This window comes from Centrocercus urophasianus, unplaced genomic scaffold (assembly GCF_019232065.1).
Source record: "Centrocercus urophasianus isolate 14NV4802_14NV808 unplaced genomic scaffold, USGS_Curo_1.0 seq_36, whole genome shotgun sequence".
Classification (NCBI taxonomy): domain Eukaryota; kingdom Metazoa; phylum Chordata; class Aves; order Galliformes; family Phasianidae; genus Centrocercus; species Centrocercus urophasianus.
The window spans coordinates 3,191,409-3,210,635 of NW_024884933.1; the positions used below are offsets into that span (position 1 = coordinate 3,191,409).

A 19,227-nucleotide genomic window follows, 5' to 3' on the forward strand; every position below is an offset into this window, starting at 1 on the left:
TTGCACGACAAATACTCAAAGCAAAAACATTTTTCTTCTTTCTCAAGTTTACTTACTTCTACTGCAAATAGTTTGGCATAAGATGCCATTGCTTGTTTTCAGAAAGGCTCACATAAAAGACAAAAGCAGGAATGTGGAAGAGAACAAAAGCCATCATAACACCACAAAGACTGTTTCTAAACACAGCTTCTCTCTTTTGATTCAGGTGCAATTCAGCCCAGATGGATCTCCAAAGTGTATGGAAAGATTTATTCATTCTAAATCCCTAACCCTATATCATATTATAAGACTGGCATTTAGTAACAGAAGACATCTTTGTGACAGTGATATAAAACCAGTAGTTTCTGATAGCTAATCAGAATGACTGACAGGCAGGGATAAGCCTGAACTCAAGCAATAAAGATTTCTTTCCATTTCCCTAATAGCTTCAAGTGAAAACTTGCAGATCTAACACAAACTTTTTAAAGAAATCTCTTTGATTTGTACATGGCAAGAAAGGAGCTGAAGCCTCCCACAGTCCTACTGCAGCAATCAGGAACGGCCATTCGTTCAGGTAAAAAGTGAGAGACAGCATCACACAAAGGACACTAAGTCCTAATTTATGGTGTCAAAACTGTACTCTCTAACAGAGGCTTCAGAAAACAAGCTCTCTCCTTTCTCATAGGTAGAGTCTGACTTTATTTATGTTCCTTTGGAAAAAAGTCTCAGCATTCTGGGATACAGCAACTTTTCTGGTTTTTTTTTTTTTTTTTTTTTTTTTTTTTACACCAAAGGAGGCATAAACATTAAGCAGCACAGAACTAAATGCTCCCTTAGCAAAATGGTGCTTTTTGGATCAGTGTCAAGTTGGAGTCAAACACAGCTTTGAGACAGATACTCTATTGGATTTTGTCTAGCCAGGAAGATAAATATACACAGGCCTGTCTGTCTAAACCAGAACTTGCTAGAATAGTCACAAAGAGAGACAAAGAAATGGAAGTGAGCAAACCTCTTTCTGTATAGCAAACATGAGTAAAATAGAGCACAGAAAAAGCAAAGCACAGGAAACAGGAGAAACACGTGGAAGGCACCAATGTACAGTCAGAAATGATTTCTAAGTGGATTTTGGTGCTAGTTAGAGGCGGTTAATTGAAAGCACTGAAGACTTAAGCCTTCTCTTTTTCAAACAGGCAGAACACAGAAAGCAGACCACACATTGCCCAAGACTGTGCAGCTTGGCTGTGATCCACAGGAAAACCTGGAAGGTGAAAGAGGAATCCAGTCTGAGCAGCCACTAAACGCCTCGCTTCTTTGCCAACTGGTAAACTAAGAAGTAGCAACCACATGGTTAAATTTCATATGCAAATCCAGCCTAAGAGTGGAGGCTGAATGCCAGTCACATGGCAGCCACAGCTTTTTGTTCAGTGCAACTGTGAGCTGGAATTTCAAGTAACTTAATCATTCAGCTCTTGCTTGGTGCTTCAAACATGGCAAGCATTACAGAGTCAAAGACAGTAAGAAATTCCAAATCTAGTTCTGACACAGAACAAAGGAAGAAAACTAGGAAGGACTATGAATAGGGACTGCATTGTGACAGTGCATTCTGAGGATCAGAGAGACTCAACGATGGAAGCTGCCTATTGTGTGTGAAGGAAAATTTACCTTCACACATTCCTTACTGAATTTTACCTGAACAAATCCCTGACACGGGGCAGGAAGAGATGTACTATTTCTACAAGAAGCTAAGCTGTGTGCTAACAAAATTCATTAACTAAAAGGGAGATGGCAGCAATACAAAATACATAAAGCATTCTATTTTCAAGAATCTTTATGTGCAAGGGAAGCAAACAGAAAATACCTAGGCATATCCTTATCAAGAAAGAGCCTGTAAAAACACAGAAAGAGCTTTGGTTAGTGCAGCCAAAAGCAGAACAGAGAAGCAACAGCCGAGAGGAACAGAAAAGGCTGGCAAAATAAAAACACCACCATAAAACAAGTCTGTGGACAATGAACAAACATGAGACATGGATCAGAGCTTCAATCGCACACCACCACCCTGCCATGCACTCATCTCCCATGTTAAACTTTGGCGCTTCATTAAGAGATGGTCAGCAGTCTCATTACACCAATCCTCATCCTTCATCCATCAAAGCAGCCTTCCTGATAAGAAACTACAGAGCTATACAAGAGTTTCTTCAAACTGCTAGAGTACAGAAGGTACTGCACTTCTCCACTGCAGACCTAGTTGTATCAGACTGGAAATCCTCAATCCCACAGATCCTGATTCATTATTTCAAATACACTAGAAGTAAAATATCCTATTCTACGAGGAGGCAAGAGATAACTGCTAAAAATACTATCACTGTACATGTTTATTGACACTAGGTGGCAGGAAAACTTTCAGTTGGCAGGAGCAGCCTTCTGATCCCACCTTTAATATTGCAGTGATATTTCAAAGTCCAAGCCTCTGATGGAAAAGGAAATTAGAGGCTGTTTCAGTGCCTGGAAGCACACTGCCTCCAGAATTCAACAGCTGCTGCAGAGACAAGCTCCCAGACAATCCCTTTCCCTCCAGAAAGGCTCAGATATCCAGAGATATTCCTGCTTTGCACCAGCTTAGTGGAGCCATGGAGCCGTCAAGTGACGTGGTTATGTCAGAGCAGGAACAGACTTTGCCAGCAACACAGCACTCTGCTTCACTGCCCCTCATTACAGACACTGGAGCAAAACAACAAGGAGTCTGGCTGATCTTCACAGAAATGAACTCAAATGAGGAGATACATGCAGCCTAAAGCATCTCAGAGCGGAGCCCTACTGTTGCCCGAATGATTGCAGTGCAGATACACCTTATCAGAACTTGAGTCGATTTGTGAAACATCTTTATAAATCCATAAACTATGAAGTTTAATTTTAAAAGCATGGCTCTTGCTTAGTTCATCATATGCTTGTTTCAGACCTAACACAGGTATTCATTCAGCCATAAATGTATCCCTCTGAAATGGCCCTTCTTACAAAAATTCTAGCAACAAGCCTTAATGTCACTTTACAAGTTCTGGCCTGTATTCTGAGACTCTCTTAAGCCTTTCCTTCCTCCCATAACTGTCCTTACAAGTGGAAAGTCATCCAAATGCATTATCAGAGTATCTTTTATGTAGAGGAACAGACTCCAGCATTATCTAGAAACTACTGTAACACTCATTCTCTGCCTGCATACCCTGCGCCCACGGAATTCTGCACTTAACCTTTAGCACCATTCACAGTTTTTCAAACATTCTACTAATACTTCACATCAAAAGAATTTTAGATTCCTGCTAAAAAGAGTCTCTTTACATGCTTACCTATTGGAGCTGTGAGATGACTTCAGGTATTTTGCAGAGATAATATTCAAAGACAAAATAGCATCCACAGCAGCTTCATCGACTTCTGCTTTGTTTCTTATACGTCCTGATAAGGGGAGAAGGGGGAAATCAATTAAATCTTGAAACACAGAAATAAACTGCTTTTTCAATTTTCATTTCAGACTGTGATTAAAGCAGCAGCTTTAAGTGAAAACTGCAAGATTTAAGTTTCTCTTCCAGATCTTTTTCAAAATCCAACTCCTCTCATATCCAATATTGATTAAGACAGCAGAGGAAGACTTGAAGAGAAATTACCATTAGTACTTTTTCTTCTTCACACAACAACAAACAAAGCAGAACACACTTACCAACAACCAGCTCTCGTACATCTTTCCAGTGCAACTCATTGCCTTTCTCATGGATAATGGTGACTGTGATTCTGCGTTGGATTCCCTGGTAGAGTTCAAAACCAAAAGTTTACACTGGGGAAGTATTCCCACCCCACACACTATCATCTCTTTTGCACTTACACTGTAAAAACACACAGATCAAAATTCTTTGTTTTATTAAGGAAATAACTGGAATGCAGCCATTATTCCCAACTACAGAGCTGTTCCTATCCATGTAAGAGAGTAAGTGCAAAGTGAACAGTAAAGCCTCTGAAAGTGAACTGGGAATTTGAAAGTAGAGAAAAACAAAGTAAGTCTATGAACAATATTGAAGTAGGACTGTCTTTCAAATCCAGCTAAAGACAAATTATTATTAAGGATTATTGCAGTAGTATTTGTGATTAATTACAAGCATTTAAGATGCACTGAGATGTGGTCATTGTACAGATCTGTCTTACAGCCACATGCAGTAAGAAAAAACAATGAAATCTGAGTCCACACACTCTTTCAGTGATCCTGGTGCAGAAGTTAGAGAACACCAGAGGCACTCAGCTGGTGTTTTAAAAAGACTTTCATCTTTCATGATTAGAATGCATGCTGATAATCACAGGAAACAGCACTGTACCAGAGGTCAAACATTCTCCACAGTGCTCAAAGCTTACAGACTAAATTCAGACTGAAAGATGACTGACCCTACAGCTATCATTAGACAGCTTATAGGAAAGGAAAAGACATGAGAGAGGCAAAAATCTATCATTAGCACTCTAATCCCCTGCAGAGATGAAACTTGCTGCTCTACAGCCTTCATGAGTACCTGGTGAAGCAGGAATGTCCCCTGACAAGGCAGGCATCCAGTGTGGTCCACAATAGCAGGAATATACCTGTGTGAGACACAGAAATCAGCATGCAGGAAAAACATAATAGCACTGCAACATTAATCCATATTCTGCCACCAACATTTACCTCTCTGTATAATATCTGAAGAAATAAGACTGCTTCTACCAACATTTACAATGGATTTGTTCGCTGCTGATAAAAATGCACAGCTAATGGTGGTGACTATATTGAAAAACAGTGTTTTGTAACCAAGAATTTGCTCTGTCAAACAGTGTTATTGTGCTCTTCTTATCTGCTGTAGTTTCCATGGAAGGAGGAAAGTAGGAGACAACTTTCAGAGTGACCTACATACGTCCAGAGATGGGGACTCCATCACTGCCCTGGGCAGCAGGACCAGTGCTTAACCACCACTCAGTGTGAAGGAATTCTCCACGACATCCAATCTAAACCCCCTCTGCAGAAACACCAGACCATTTCCTCACGTCCAATCTTCTGCAAAACTCTGCAGAACTCACTTCTCAACATCATGTCTGAAGACTTGTCAGGGCAAGACTTTCTGCTTTGCAGAGGTGAACATAAAATACACTACAGAAGTCATCTAGCCAAGTCTGCAAGTAATTTAAATTCATGGCCTAAGCACAGGAAAAAAAAAAATGTCCCCAGCCCTGGTGGGGATGCCATTGGGCTTTCAAATGGAGAGACACTTCAAGTGTTAAGGAATGCCAATTCTGTCTCTTCAATCCTTTTCAATGAGGACAACAAACACCAGCAGAATTTATACCCCTTTGATACAAACTAGACAGAGACCAGAATAACATAAACCAGACTACCTTCAGATGATGACTGCTAAACAGCCACCTTGTCATAGAATGACTCGGGTTGAAAGGAACCTCAAAGATCATCTAATTCCAACTCCATCCAAAGACCATTGTCTGAACAGAACAAGGTAAAAGATCTACTTCCTATTAACCACTGTTCTTAAAACAAGAATGATTAATGCTTGACTTACTCGCCAGTTGGCTCCAATTCACTGATCTCAAACCAGACAAGAAGGTCGTATTTGCTCACACTGTGGCCCAAGCTGGCTTTGCTCATAGTATTTAGCTTTGTAGCAGGCACTTAAAGAAAGAAAAAAGAATGGTTTATAAAGACCACGTATTCTGTGCACACATTCAGATCACATTTTGTTCCATGATGATAAGGTTTACAGCACTATTCCTCAAAGCGCTGGTATCAATCCAGGTAACTTAGATTAAAAACAAAAATAAAAATCACAATAAAACAGGAGTGTACAGAGGAAAAAAACTGGTAGAAGTATGTAACAGAAGTCTCTGCAGCTTCACGGAAAAGCAGTTTCCTCAGATGTCCACCACTACTTTACTGTTTAGCAGTTTGGAGTTTAGAATTGGTCTCTTAATCTGCAATATATATATATATTTTTAAACATAGAATGCATTTTCCCTTCCTCACGGAAGAAAGTAAATTAAGAACTTAAAAATGTGGTCTTCATTTTTATGTTGTCAAGTGCTTGTCTCCTGTACCAGCTGTGATAAAACGTGCACATAAAGAAGCTGAATAAGACTTAATGCAGAGAAAGAAAGGATCAGTGCTGTACACACCAAGTAGTAACAAAACATGATGAACAAAACAGGAGCCTCTACAGAACACAGCAGAATGACTCTATATCTGCTTTTTCTCATTAAGAACATTTCAAGATTATTTACAGAAGATATGAAAACAGAGGTCTGCGAGATTTTGGGGAACAAACACAGGGCCACACAAGGATCTGTGATACTTAGCATCCAGGAGCTTATTTTCTCTAGCATAAACATGGCATCATCTTTCTGTATCTGCAGCCACAGCAGTTCTACACCCAAGAATACTTCAAGATAACAATAAGGAACAAGGACTCCTGAAGCACGTTTTAAGACTACTTCTACCTCTACCATAGATCACATTTGGCTACTAACCATCTCGTTTAGGAGCCCGCTCACTCTGACAGCTGGGAACAGGCAGAAACAGAAAGGGTGGCAGCTGGTCAGCCCCATCCTGGAAAGCAGCCACAGCAGAGGATGCAAGCACGTTGGCATGCTCGGATAGTGTGTTCAGCACATGCACGTTTACATAGCCAGACATAAGATACCTAATTAATTCAATTTTTCTTTCGTGGTCTGCAAAGGGAATGGAACACACAAAAACAGCAATGGTAGAAACATGCAGGTGAGAGTAAGCAGAAAGAGTATGGGATGAAACGGGGGAAAAAAAACCACCAGAAGAGTTCAGCATGCATTGTTAAAATAAAGCAAAGAAAAACAAGAATAATCTCAACAAGACTGGCTCAGTGATCAAAAACGTCATGCAGCAGAAAGACAGTGATTAATGAATATTTCCAGGCAAGTGCTCAGTAAGCACATGGAGAGTCACAGCCAGAACTCATGGAATACTTTTAACACCTCACGAGAGGAATTCTGCCCTTTAATGACCCAAGGTGCATTTACTGCAAGAAGAGGTTGAATATATAAAGAGGAAGATAGACAAAGATGGATCCGATGCCCTTTGCAGAGTTCACTCCATTTCTTTTCTTGGTGCCTTCATTGGCTCACATGTATACTAAACCTTCATCTTCCATGTCAAACAAACTTGTGAAGCACATAATTGGAGAACTGTTCTCACCTGGCTTTGAGAGTGGCATAGGGGGAGGAAAGAATCTTCGAGAAGGCTGTGGAGGGCTATAGAGAAATGAAGACAGACTTTTTAGAGGCAGCTAAGCAAAGTTATATACAAATAGATGCAGACACACACAAACACACTAGTATATGTCTTCAAAAGGACTCCCACAATCCTATGAAAATATCACCAGCCACAACAAGTGGACTCAGCACACTTCTCTGACTTCTCTGAAATCCTTTTTCTACTGCAACTTAATTAATTCTAGCTATTGAGGAAAAATATTTATTTATACTCTCCAACTACCCACCATCATCCTGCACCGAAAATATAACTGGGTAACAGACATTTCCCAAAATACCTCCAGGAAAGGGCACAAGCCTCTACTGACATTTTCTTTTAAAACTTGCACATGCTGCCTCTTCACAGCTGCTGCTTTCAGCAGGAGTGCTAACCAGATCAAGTAATCCAACCAGCCTCCTCTCCCCTAAACTGCTGAAGAAGGGGGTTAGAGGTCCTTTCCCCAAATCCAAGCCTTCAAATGCTCAGTACTTCCAAAACGTGGAATACATTGAAAGCCTTTTGTTTTCCCCTTAATTTTGCCTCTCTTCCTCTTTCATCCTCTCTTTATGCATCAGGCCACTTGTTCTGAGGGAATACTGCACCTTGCAGAGCATGAGGATTTACCCAGAAGTGGGATCTAAACCCTCCAGCAATACGCTACTGCCAGCGTTTGCAGGGTGGATGCTGCAGAATCAGCAGAGCAGCAACCTGTGTTTGACATGGTGAGACAATCCCATCACTCATTAACAAAATACACTCTGCTGGGTAAGCAGGCCTCTGCCAGCACATGTACATTAGTCAGGATCCCTACTCAGGAGGGTGCAGCTATATAATTTCAGGAGTATGAAAAACTGCCTCAACTGCAGAAGTAACCTGAACTGTATCACATCAGCCTTTATGTCAGAACAGCAAACAATACCTATTGAGATCCTGTCCTTGCAGATGTAGAGGATGCTGCTGGTAATGTCCAAAGACTTCAAAAACAATAGGCTTTGTTTTGATGTACTCCACAAATGATTCTGTCACTTCCACAGCAATCTGTTAAACAAATAAGGAGAGAAGTTGAAGCAAACAGAAAAGAAGCCTAAAAAAATGTGAATTACAATTTCAGTAGTCTACAGTCTTCACACTGTTTAGAGGAGCTCCCAGAAAAAAAAAAAAAAGTAGCTGCATTCCTTTTAGTTCTAAGGATTAATTCTTATCTCTAGTAAAGGAAAAACTGAAAGCCTCAGTGTGATGCATTTCAAGCAGCAGGAGAGGAAGCCACATGCAGCAAAGCAATTCCACAGTTCATGACAACAGATTTATTCTGTTCATTTGAGATCATGAGAACTGCTATTCATACGTATTTTACTTCCTGAATTCTAGACTGCTTTCATTGAACATCCTGGAACGGGAACAGAGATTTTAAAGGCAGGAAATAGATGCGAAACAGTGGAGTTAAATCTTCCACGTGGAATCATTCTGTGATTTGTTCTCCACTGGGGATTACATCATCCATCTGATCACTCCTCCTATTGTCTATTCTTAGCAATTCCCCTTCTCCCTCCTTCCTACACACCTCTCAGGAGCTTAACAGGAAGGATGCCCACAACTCCCCAGTGCTATAACAATCACTTACCATTCATTAGAACTTCTACTTACGTTCTGAACATGGTAAAAACCAAGCGGAGTCCCTCGACCGTTGTTTTTGAGAGGTTCTGTTGAGAAAGCTTCATCATGACGGTGTAAAAAGCTTTATAAAAATGAAAAACACACACAAAAAAAACAGCTTAATGGAGACTGCTGTGCTGTGAACCCAACAGCAAAAGGAAACTCATGCATTTAGTCTGCCAGAGGTTTACATGACAGTCACGTATAGCTTAGAATCTTTGGGACCACAATTCTCATACATTGGGGCCAACGTTCCTGTTTTGGTTTTATGACATCAAAATTGTATTCTCTTTCCTAAGAAACTAAATCCAACATAACTTTTACCAGAGAGATATTGATTTACTCAAGGGTCACACATGTTTTGTGTCTGGGCATTTGAATATTGCTAATTAAACAGGAAAAATTCAAACAAAAACCTGAAAAGAAGCCAATTCTAGAGCCTGCTGATTCTTAATTCCTTTCTGCAAGACTTTACTCCTTGACACCACGCTAACACAAGGCAGGCATTGTTCATAGTAGGAATTCTGATAACCAACAGTGTTTTTCTCTGCTGCACCACTGCTTTGAAAAGCTCTCCATCAGACCCTTTGTTGCCTGCTATTATTTGTGCTCATTATTAAACCATCCATTGTCTAATGCAAACAAGAGCAAATTCTTACTTGAACTGGCAGAAAATGTCTGCATATTCAGGAAGGATGCCACTGGCCTGCAGCACTGTCACACGGAAGGTAAACACACTTCCCAGCTTCAAGTGATTACCAATTTCTTCAGTGAACCCTTCCATAGTCATTTTTCCATCCAGCAGAGTGGATGACTTCAAGTCTGAAAGAAACAAACAGCCCACAGTGTTAAACCTTTGTTTGGGTGATTTTTTGTGTCTTGATTGTTGGTTTGTTGTTTTTTTTTTTTTTTTTTTTTTTTCCTTAAATATATTCGTTCAGGCAGCAATGTATTCCCAACACACATTCAAATTGCTTTTTATGATAACAAAAAGCCCAAAGTACACAGAAACAATTGTTCTGCATAGCTCTTCAAACACAGAACTCGGCACCTGCCATACGCAATGCATTAGTAACAACTCCTCCCAGTTAATCATGCTTTTTAAGGACATCCCAAATCCCTTTTTAGCACTGACTGAAATTGTCCGAAATTCTCCACAGGTTTCTCAAAAAAAAAAAAACCATACTACAAATCTCTTGCTTACCTAGTTCATTCATTCTGTTTATCTCCTCTGGAGGAGTGACCACCTCTGAATTCTGTCCCTGCCCTTCCACAATTCTCAGTTCTTCCAATGACAGCCCAGACCGAGTCATTGCGACAGCAGAAAAATCGCTCTGAAAAATTAAGTTGCATTTAACAGATGCCTGCAGTTTCCTGTTTTCCCACGTTCTTCTTCCTATGCGAATTAATATCTCTCTTAGAAGCACAAGCTATTGGGCTCAAAGACAATTCAATTTTAACACTTACCTTATCGAAATATTCATTATCAAATGAAATTTTAGCTGTGCCTGACTGTCGAATACCAGATCCATAATCAGGGGCTTCTTCATCAGCTAAAACACATCAAGAAGAAAGGAAAAAAGCATAATGGGGGAAGAGCAGAGAAAAGCAGTCAACTGATAACAGAACTCTTCAGTGTGGGAGATCAAGACAAGCCACCAGGTTTAACTGTGAATATACCTAAACTTTATAGAGACTTCTGAATGCAAAATGACCTTAATACTCATTCTTATTACTTGTTTACATCTAAGTATTACAGTGGAACTTCACATAATACAATTACCCTCATGGGGGGTATACCTGCATTGACATAAACTGCCATCTAAAATTATCTAGTCACAAGTAATACAATCACACTTGTAAAGCTCCACAAACACATCATACAAGTTTGAAAGATGATTCTTGTCCATACGGTCTGTCCATTTCACGTCTCCCTTCCTTACGGAGTACCAACAAGGAGGCCTGGTTAAATGCCAGCTACAATAAATGCGTTCTTACAGGAGAAATTCAAGATTCAGAATGTACTTTGAAACTTCACCCAGAGACCAAATAAAGCCACAGCACTTTTTGAAGATATGCCCACATCTCAACTTCTAACAGTCACAGTGTATTCCTTTATATCATCCATTTATTTGGATGACAATGCCATGGAGACCAAACTGAACTAGAAGTAAGTCCATTGTACACATTAACACAGATTTTATTTCAGATGCTGTTTTAGCCCCTGCTAAGAGTGATTCTCACGCATCTTCAAGGTCTGAGATTTCATCACACATTCCCATGGAGAGAGAAACTTCCAGGGTTACCACACCTAAATAAAGAAATGCTGGCAGGTAGCCACTGCTAAATAAGACAAATGATGGGAAGCATCTGTGGTCTTACCAGCATTGATGAAACATGGATAACTACCAGAGTAAAACTCAACTGGATGATTTCATGGTAAAAAACACCGTTAGCAGGCTCCTAGAAGGCTCTGGCATGCACACAGTGGCAGCTCACAATCATACGGAGCAGTTAACAACTCTATATCTACCCTGCTCCAGCATGTCACCTACTTTCTGAATCTCTGCATATTTCAGTGAGGCAATGAAGTGGAAAACTGCTACTGAATTTTGTTTATATTAGGCTGAAAATTGTTCAGGAGCTTCTTTACATGCTATTCAGCCAGAGAACGATGGAGTACACTTCTACACATTACTCAGAAGGGTGGTTTAAGAGGAACAAACACAGAGTACATTTTACTTTTTGCGAGTCACCACAATTATCAGACTTGCATATACCCTCGTGTGCTGTTTACACTGGGTGTCAGAAAGAAGAACCTTTACTTTATTTTGTGCTGACTTAAAAAGCAGCGTTGCATTCCATCACCATGTTCAAAGCCTCTGGTCAGTATCATTATTTCAAGGTTTATCCATGCTTGGTCCACATGATCACACTGATGAAAAAGTTTCAATAGCAACTTAACAACAAAGTGTTCTTTGAAACACTAAAATTATTTCAGATTAAGAGAGAATGTTGGACTGCATGTTTCTTCAAGCTGCAGCCACACACAGTGCACCAAAGAGCTGCAAAGTAAAGCTCACTGAGTGCCTCACCTGCTATAGCTTGCACTGCTACTCGCAGAAATCCTCGCACTTCTCCCTTCTCACTAACAACAGCTACTCGGTGAATCAGAGGCACGGGGTACAGCAGATTGCTCAGGTATACAAATGCTCTGGTAATAAGAAGGAAAGAAGACACAAACAGCATGAGGCCATCGTCTGCAAAACCAGACTGCAGCATTTGCTTGGCTAATGGGACATTCAAATCTTCAGTTTACTTTGTTCCATCTGTCAGACCTGTACTGTGGTCTTGTATCCGCATTGCCCACACAGGGCTCCTCGGCAGTGTCAAGGCTAAGCAAAGCCACAGAACACTCTAGAACACAGTAAACCTGAGACAGAGGGCTTGTATTAGTGAGTTACAAAACATATGAAGGAGAACATGTAAGGTGATGGCTTTTTAAAGGTAATTTTAGATGGGCTACGGTTGTAAACAGAGCTGTTAAACAAGATGGTTGAAGTCTAAGGAACTACTACATATAAAGATTATTTTTTATTTAATTTTTCCAGCCTATAAGCATAGTTTTAAATAAATCAAAAGGGAATTTATATTCTGTGTGCACACAGCCTCAAATATTTTAGTGAACAGCTAAAAACACTCCTTAAAACTGAAATTTGACTGAATGTTTTCTACATACATTAGATAACATTGTACGCAGAGGAATCAGAAATTCCCCAGTAAATGCAAACTCATCTGCCAGCTTTCCTGGAAGGCTCAGTGAGTGCATGGATAGTAGAAGACTGATAAATATCCTTCAAATATTACATTTCTGTCTTTAAAAACACAACTTACTCTATAGCAACCATTTAGAAATTACAGTTTATGGTACGAATAACAGCATTTGGGGCCAGGCCAGGACAATCCTGCTCTGCACAATAACGTGCAAAGCCACATGTAACTACAAGAAGGGTCTATTGTGGTACAGTTAGTATGTTTTATTGTATATATTTTAATTATAAATTAGACTAACATTATCAAGTCACTTTAAGGGCCGGCAGTGAATTGCAGAAATTCTTAAAATACCACACTTCAGAGCAATCAGCTCGAGCAAAACTTGAAATGTGGAGAAGCCCAGCAAGGCAGCTAAGAGATGGCTCTCAACAAGGGGAAAAAAAGAGGAAGAGTGATCTAAGTGGGCAGCTTCAGAGTTCAGATGGCTGAGATGGATAGAAGTTTAACCGATAGTTTTACCCGTCACTAAATTAAAAGTGGCTAACCAATTATGTAGGGAATTATTATAAATTTATGCAAATTAAATTATACTGAAACTTCAGTGATTTGTTTAGCTGGATTTGCTGCTTGCATTTCTTTTTATTAATCTTTAATAAGCATAATTAATTTCTCAGGTTTATAAATTTCCTAGTTTAACATTCACTGGGAAAGTCCTGCGTGACAAAGCAGGACGGAGAGCTCAGAATGTTCACTGCCTCTGCTTGGTGCCACCAGCTGCACTGGTTCCAAATTCATCCCAATTCAGTTGCTCAGTGACACATAGCTAAGAACCAAAGCTAGGAAAGGTAAGCGCTCCTCCATGGGTTCCCATGTCAGAATGAATCATCGTGGAATGACAAGGCAATCAAATGTGTCAGCTGTGAACCAAAGAGATCAAAATAAGGCTACTGAAAATGAAATGGCGACAAAACGCAACAGAAAAGAGAATGATTAATAAAGCTCTACAAGTAACAAAACAAAACAAATTAAAGTGATGCGATGACAAAAACTGCAACTTAACATTTGACTACGTTTAGGATCTAACTCCTTTTCAGTCTGCTCCCAAGTGAGGTAAACACTGATAAAAGCAGGGGAAGGGAGGAGATATGAAATTTCAAAGTAACGAAATCAGATTATTTTTTCTCCCCTATGGAAGTGTTTTTATTTTCAGCTTTGAAACTTCAGGCAGTGCTCATTTGAAAAAGCAGCACCCACCATGCAAAAAAGCACAGCTCCACACTAACAGACCAGAATTGTTCACTCAAAGCAGACGAGGGATGGCTGTCAGGAAGGCAGTTCTGGGCTCATCAGGAAAAAGGACTTTGAAAACCACATTTGAAGGGAGGGAGAGCAGATATTTTTCCCTACAGAAAGGAATACTGTACCACTACGTACACAAGCAACAGTTTCACAACCAATAGCAACACTCCGTACAGAAGCCTTCCCACTCCAAAGCCAAACTATTAGAAAGTAAAAATTTTAACTGCATGAAAAAATATATTTTTGAACATATGACTCAAGTTCTGAAGCTGCTATCCAATGTAGAGCTGCCAAGCATTCAGCTTCCCTAACAACTGCACTTTTACCACCTCAGCAGAAAGCCAAAGAAAGAAGTATTTCTCATCGCCCTTAATGCCTTTCCATCCTGCTACCCAGCTCACTTCAACCATTTTCACTTAGAGAAAGGAAAGCACAAAATGCAAAAAAAGGTCTTCGGCTTCCTCTTTGATGAAGTTGATGCTATCTTCTGTAGAATGGAGAACCACCATACGTGTGCTGTGCAGAGGAAAGAGCAATTCTATGCTGCAATGCTCCTTTGGGTACCATTCCTTCTGCTTCGTCCTAAGTCAGCATCAGGTTGGAGTGGATGAAATATTAAGGTTATCCTTCTCCTCTTCCCCACACCTGGGGGGACAGCACATACACGTGTCCCCCCCTGCACCTCAGCCCAGCAGACTGAAAGGGGGGAGTTGGATTAGCAGAAAAATTGGTGAGGTAAAACAGCATACTCACAACAAGAACTAGAAATGAAATTTAACAAACACAAACTGGAAATCAAACAAAACCAACACAACTCAGAATGACAACGGATATTTTTAAATGAACAGGTCAAGATTTAAAGTGTCCCATCATCCTCTCCCACCTCCCTTAAAAAAAGCAAATGTTTGGTATGCCACACAACTAAAAGGAATCAACCTTAAAAACATCTCAACATGCCAGAAGAGATGGCTAAAGGGACCAGCTCTTTTTTTACCCCCTTTTCTTTCTTCCTTAATTACAGTACAAATAAAAGGCCATCACAAGGCAGACAAAAGAAAAAAAATACCACGATGGCCAAGGAGTTGGACAACTACATGATCAACCTCTCCTTATCCTCTCCTTCATGACCTGAACTCATTATTGCTGATAGAAAGAAAATTTAAAATTTTCTTCCTTTTGTCCCATGTTGCACAACATGTAAAACAGTACATGGTTAATCAAAAGCACAAGAATGTGGGTTTTGTTATAAATTGAACGCTATCATGTGCTCAAGAGAATAGCTACCTAGATGGACACATCCTCTGATACTCTAAGATACACTGTCCAAAAGTAGAATCCTTATGTTGTAATACAATGAGGAATCAAAACCGTTTCTGCTGATTGGGGTTAAATAACTTCCTGCTGACAGAATCAGCACACCAGGAAAACACAAGGGATCTAACCAACAAATTGGAAAAAAATCTCTGATCGAAAATAATACCAAGTTTCACTCCCCAATACGATCCACAACATGAGCAAAGCCCTTTATCACATGCAGCTTACATGGTTCAGGACAGTTCCCTTAACTGCTGCAGCTTCTTATGAATGTCTGCAGACAGAGCTCAGTATTCTTCTTAACACATGGAAATGGGAAGCAAGCTGTGTAACTGCCAGCAAGCACAACTGCTTTCACTGTACGCTGCTTTGCTCAGCTTGTGTTTCCTGAAGTCTGTGAAATAAAGATGAATAGCCCAACTTTTTCCCAAGCACTGACAGTCCTGTGCTGAAAGAACATGCACAAGAGAAGGCGCCCAGGATGCCAGCACTGTCACAGAAAGCAGCCTCGCCTTTGCAAACAGTGCACGTGTGCTTTAACCAGCTGACAGCCACCACCAAGCCTTGGGCTTTCCCAAAACGACTCCTGTGGATGACATTAACCTGAATATTAAGTTCTATTAAACACATTATCAGACACTGCACATACGGGTGCAAATTCACAGAGATCAAAGAGGCCTGCTGTAGTTACTTGCAACTCTAGCAACCGTAATTTTTGTTTTGACAATAAGATCAAGAGAGTTTCAAGTTTTAATTGCAATTGGTTAATAGATGCACTACAGACAAAGAATGAGGTTACACAATACAGCTGAACTAATCTAAAACCTTCTTTTGTTGTTGTTCTTTTCAGAAGAACAAACAGACCCTCGTTTTTACAAATAAGGCAGCTGAGTTTCCTGCATGTGAAGAAACCGTATAAAAGATCCCACTTTACTAACCAGGATGGTCTTCCCTTCTTACAATCACAAAAAAGCTCTGGTTCCTCCTCCTTTGTTCCTCCCTTCCACCTGCCATGCAGCTTCACCCCCTCATATTCCATACAACAGCTGTGTTGACCACCTGCCTTGCTGCTGTGCAAGCAGACTGGCTCACGCAATGACCAAATAAGAAAAAATGTAGCTGGGTGAGCAGTACCAGAACAAAGGGGAGAAGAGTCACTAAATACAATCTTCCAGTTTCTTGCCATGACTCACATGTTGCTACTCATTTGATCAAGACTATCTGTGGAGTAATAATAGGAAGTAGGAGGGGTTTTTTTTAGTGTAACTTGCTGTATTTCTGGTCCACAGCACAGATTGAGGTCTGGTAACACCTTAATCAGATCTGGATCAGTAAAATCCAACAAATAAGATGTCTAAAATACATTAGGTCACCTTGTTGTGGAAATTCAAGCACAGCATATGGGGAACACGCTGATAAACACAGCAGCCAGTGATTTATAACGATGATAACCTTTTGCTACACGACACAGTCTGAGTCACACAATCTGAGAATCAATCTCCAAGAATACTCTTCCTCATCCAGAAAGAGCCACTCTTCCTTCTCCACATGCTATCTTCTCTTCCCACACAGAGGATGCTGAGTTTTCCAAAAATAAATGTAATGAATTAAAGAGTTCCCACCATATTCCGATATTCTCTTCTATATGACAAAATCAGACAGTACAACATCATCTTCATGATCTTGCAATGGATAAACTGAGCACTGCTGTAAACTAGGCTTAAATACCATACAGAAGCAAAACCACATTCATTCTATGCTGTGACACTCATCTATAACTAGAAATATATTCACTGTCACACCTAAATATTTTCTCAATTATTACTTTGGCCCTCATGGCCTCCAAAAGTACAATTTAAAACTTAGGTGTTAAACCATGTTCATTCTTTTGGAATTCCAATTTATGCAGATGGCTATTTTGGCTGCCTGCACAGATATTCTATGCAACACAAAGCATAGACATTGCACCCTACAGCAAGAGCTGGTCCCTTTTGGCCATTCTCACAGTAACCTCACCAACCTTCCCACTAAAATGAACCAAGGGGATCGGTCGTAAAACGGGTCGTGCCCATCATTGAAGAGGTCTGATCCCTCCTCTGTTCCAGCGTCGGAGCCAGTATCATCCACAAAGGCCTCATCATCAAAGTCCTCCATCTCATCCTGCTGCTCATCAGCCAGTTCAGTGATGTCAGAGTCAGCCGTGGAGAAAGTGGGGGAGGGCGTGCGATCAGCAAGACGCTCATTCACGCAGCCATGGAAAATGGGGGAGCTAGATATCAGTTAATGGAATACTGATTAACACAGTGAGGGGAAAGAAGAATGCTTCATTTAACAGTCGCCTGTTGCCATCAGCACAGAACCCAGGTGAACAACAAGCAAAGGCTTCGAACCATCTCAAATGGAATGAAACATAAGGAACGGGATTGCTAACAGAGCCAGGAAAAAGAGCATCCTTGGACCGAGTTTGAATAAACAGGAAATGAATACGAAGATGGGTGAACATACAGACACTGACAGCACATCCCTTTAACAGAACAATTCTTATTTCCACCATGCATGACTTCTGTAAATAGAAATATTGCCAAGATGCAGCCATTAGGTAATCCTTGTTTCAGAAGAACTTAAATTATTTGAACCACACGTGTAAGTAAGGCGCTGGACCACTTTTCCCATCCGTTCCAGTGTTCTTCATATTCTCTGTGCACTCCTCCAGTGACTTTAGAAAGCACTTAGCTAGGCAACTTTATTAAAAAAATAAGGTTAGAGCTTTCTTAGTGTTCAGTTAAACCAGGTTCTACAACATTATACCAGGACTGGCAACCGTAAAAAGAACAGTTTCTGCTCTTCACAATAGTTTCAGTCTGTCAAAGATCCCTGCAAGACAGCACACAACAGACACTAAGCAGCTCTACAGCTTACAACCACACTCAGAGTTAATCCCATCCACGCACTGAGGAGAGCTGTACCAGGAGCTGACGTTACCATCACATACCTTCCAACCAGCTTGAACCAGTGAAACCGATCATAAAAGGGGTCACTGCCTGTCATTGTGCTTTCACTCTCATCCTGTGTGCTGGATGCCATTTCCCCAGCTCGGTCGTACATCTCACGCATCAGGTCCAACCGCTGCCTGCACAGAAGAAAGAAGGATTCAGAAGTTAATATAGAGAGGGGGAAGAAAAATAACAACAACAACAACAATTCACCTATACCAAATTCACCTATACCACATTACAAATAGGGAAAGAAAAATATAAAACAGAGCAATGCGTAGCACTGATTTGTATGAAACTCTCGACACGGAAGGGATTTGGAAAAATATTTGCAGGCTACACCCACAAACCAAGAAACAAGGTGCTTTCTGAAGAGCACATCTATGCTGGATTCAATTCAAACTTCTAACTACGCTTCTTTGTCATCTAGTTTTGAATGTTTTTTGCATCTTTTTTTTCTTGTATCATACAATGTTGCTCAGTAATTTAAGGCAGTTTTCGCAGGAAGCTGGCATTCATAACACACTGTACTGCCTGCAAAGCTGGCATTTGGGATGACACAAGGCCAAATAAAACAGAGAATGAACAGCAAGGGATGAAATTTTTCAGTGAAGCTCTTTGGAAATAAAGAAGTTTGTTCTGCAGTAACATTTGCATACTTGAGTTTTTCTAAGGACCAGTAATGCGTTGCTCCATTCTTCAGATCCTGGACTTCCACAGCTACCACTGTCCGGGGAAATGGCCTGTTGTCCTGGGTCTTCTCCATCTCAGGGGGCAAAAGCTCTGGTGGCAGTGGTGAGTAGAGGGTGTCAGTCAGCAGGACAAACTGAAACTGTACCTGAATAAAAAAACAGTTCAGAGAAATCAGGTATCAGTATCACAAAGGGGACAGGCATACCCCAACGCAATGTACGTTTGAAT

The 19,227-nt window shown here is 40.5% G+C and overlaps 1 protein-coding gene across 4 annotated transcripts in view; it reads right to left on the reverse strand.

Annotated features, from left to right (window-relative positions):
* KIF1B (kinesin family member 1B) overlaps positions 1 to 19,227 on the reverse strand; it is an 82,874-nt gene that overhangs the window by 10,678 nt on the left and 52,969 nt on the right. For 2 of the 4 annotated variants that reach the window (XM_042831546.1, XM_042831545.1), the window contains 14 exons: positions 18,966 to 19,144; positions 18,306 to 18,443; positions 17,334 to 17,582; positions 12,022 to 12,140; positions 10,394 to 10,479; positions 10,131 to 10,260; positions 9,586 to 9,748; positions 8,918 to 9,008; positions 8,193 to 8,311; positions 7,217 to 7,272; positions 5,553 to 5,661; positions 4,521 to 4,587; positions 3,686 to 3,770; positions 3,318 to 3,423 (listed from right to left, as the gene is read on the reverse strand). In XM_042831546.1, the coding sequence (XP_042687480.1) occupies positions 3,318 to 3,423; positions 3,686 to 3,770; positions 4,521 to 4,587; positions 5,553 to 5,661; positions 7,217 to 7,272; positions 8,193 to 8,311; positions 8,918 to 9,008; positions 9,586 to 9,748; positions 10,131 to 10,260; positions 10,394 to 10,479; positions 12,022 to 12,140; positions 17,334 to 17,582; positions 18,306 to 18,443; positions 18,966 to 19,144 (1,697 nt within the window). The remainder of the gene's footprint in view (positions 1 to 3,317; positions 3,424 to 3,685; positions 3,771 to 4,520; positions 4,588 to 5,552; positions 5,662 to 7,216; positions 7,273 to 8,192; positions 8,312 to 8,917; positions 9,009 to 9,585; positions 9,749 to 10,130; positions 10,261 to 10,393; positions 10,480 to 12,021; positions 12,141 to 17,333; positions 17,583 to 18,305; positions 18,444 to 18,965; positions 19,145 to 19,227) is intronic. The other 2 variants (XM_042831548.1, XM_042831547.1) reach the window with 1 other exon arrangement.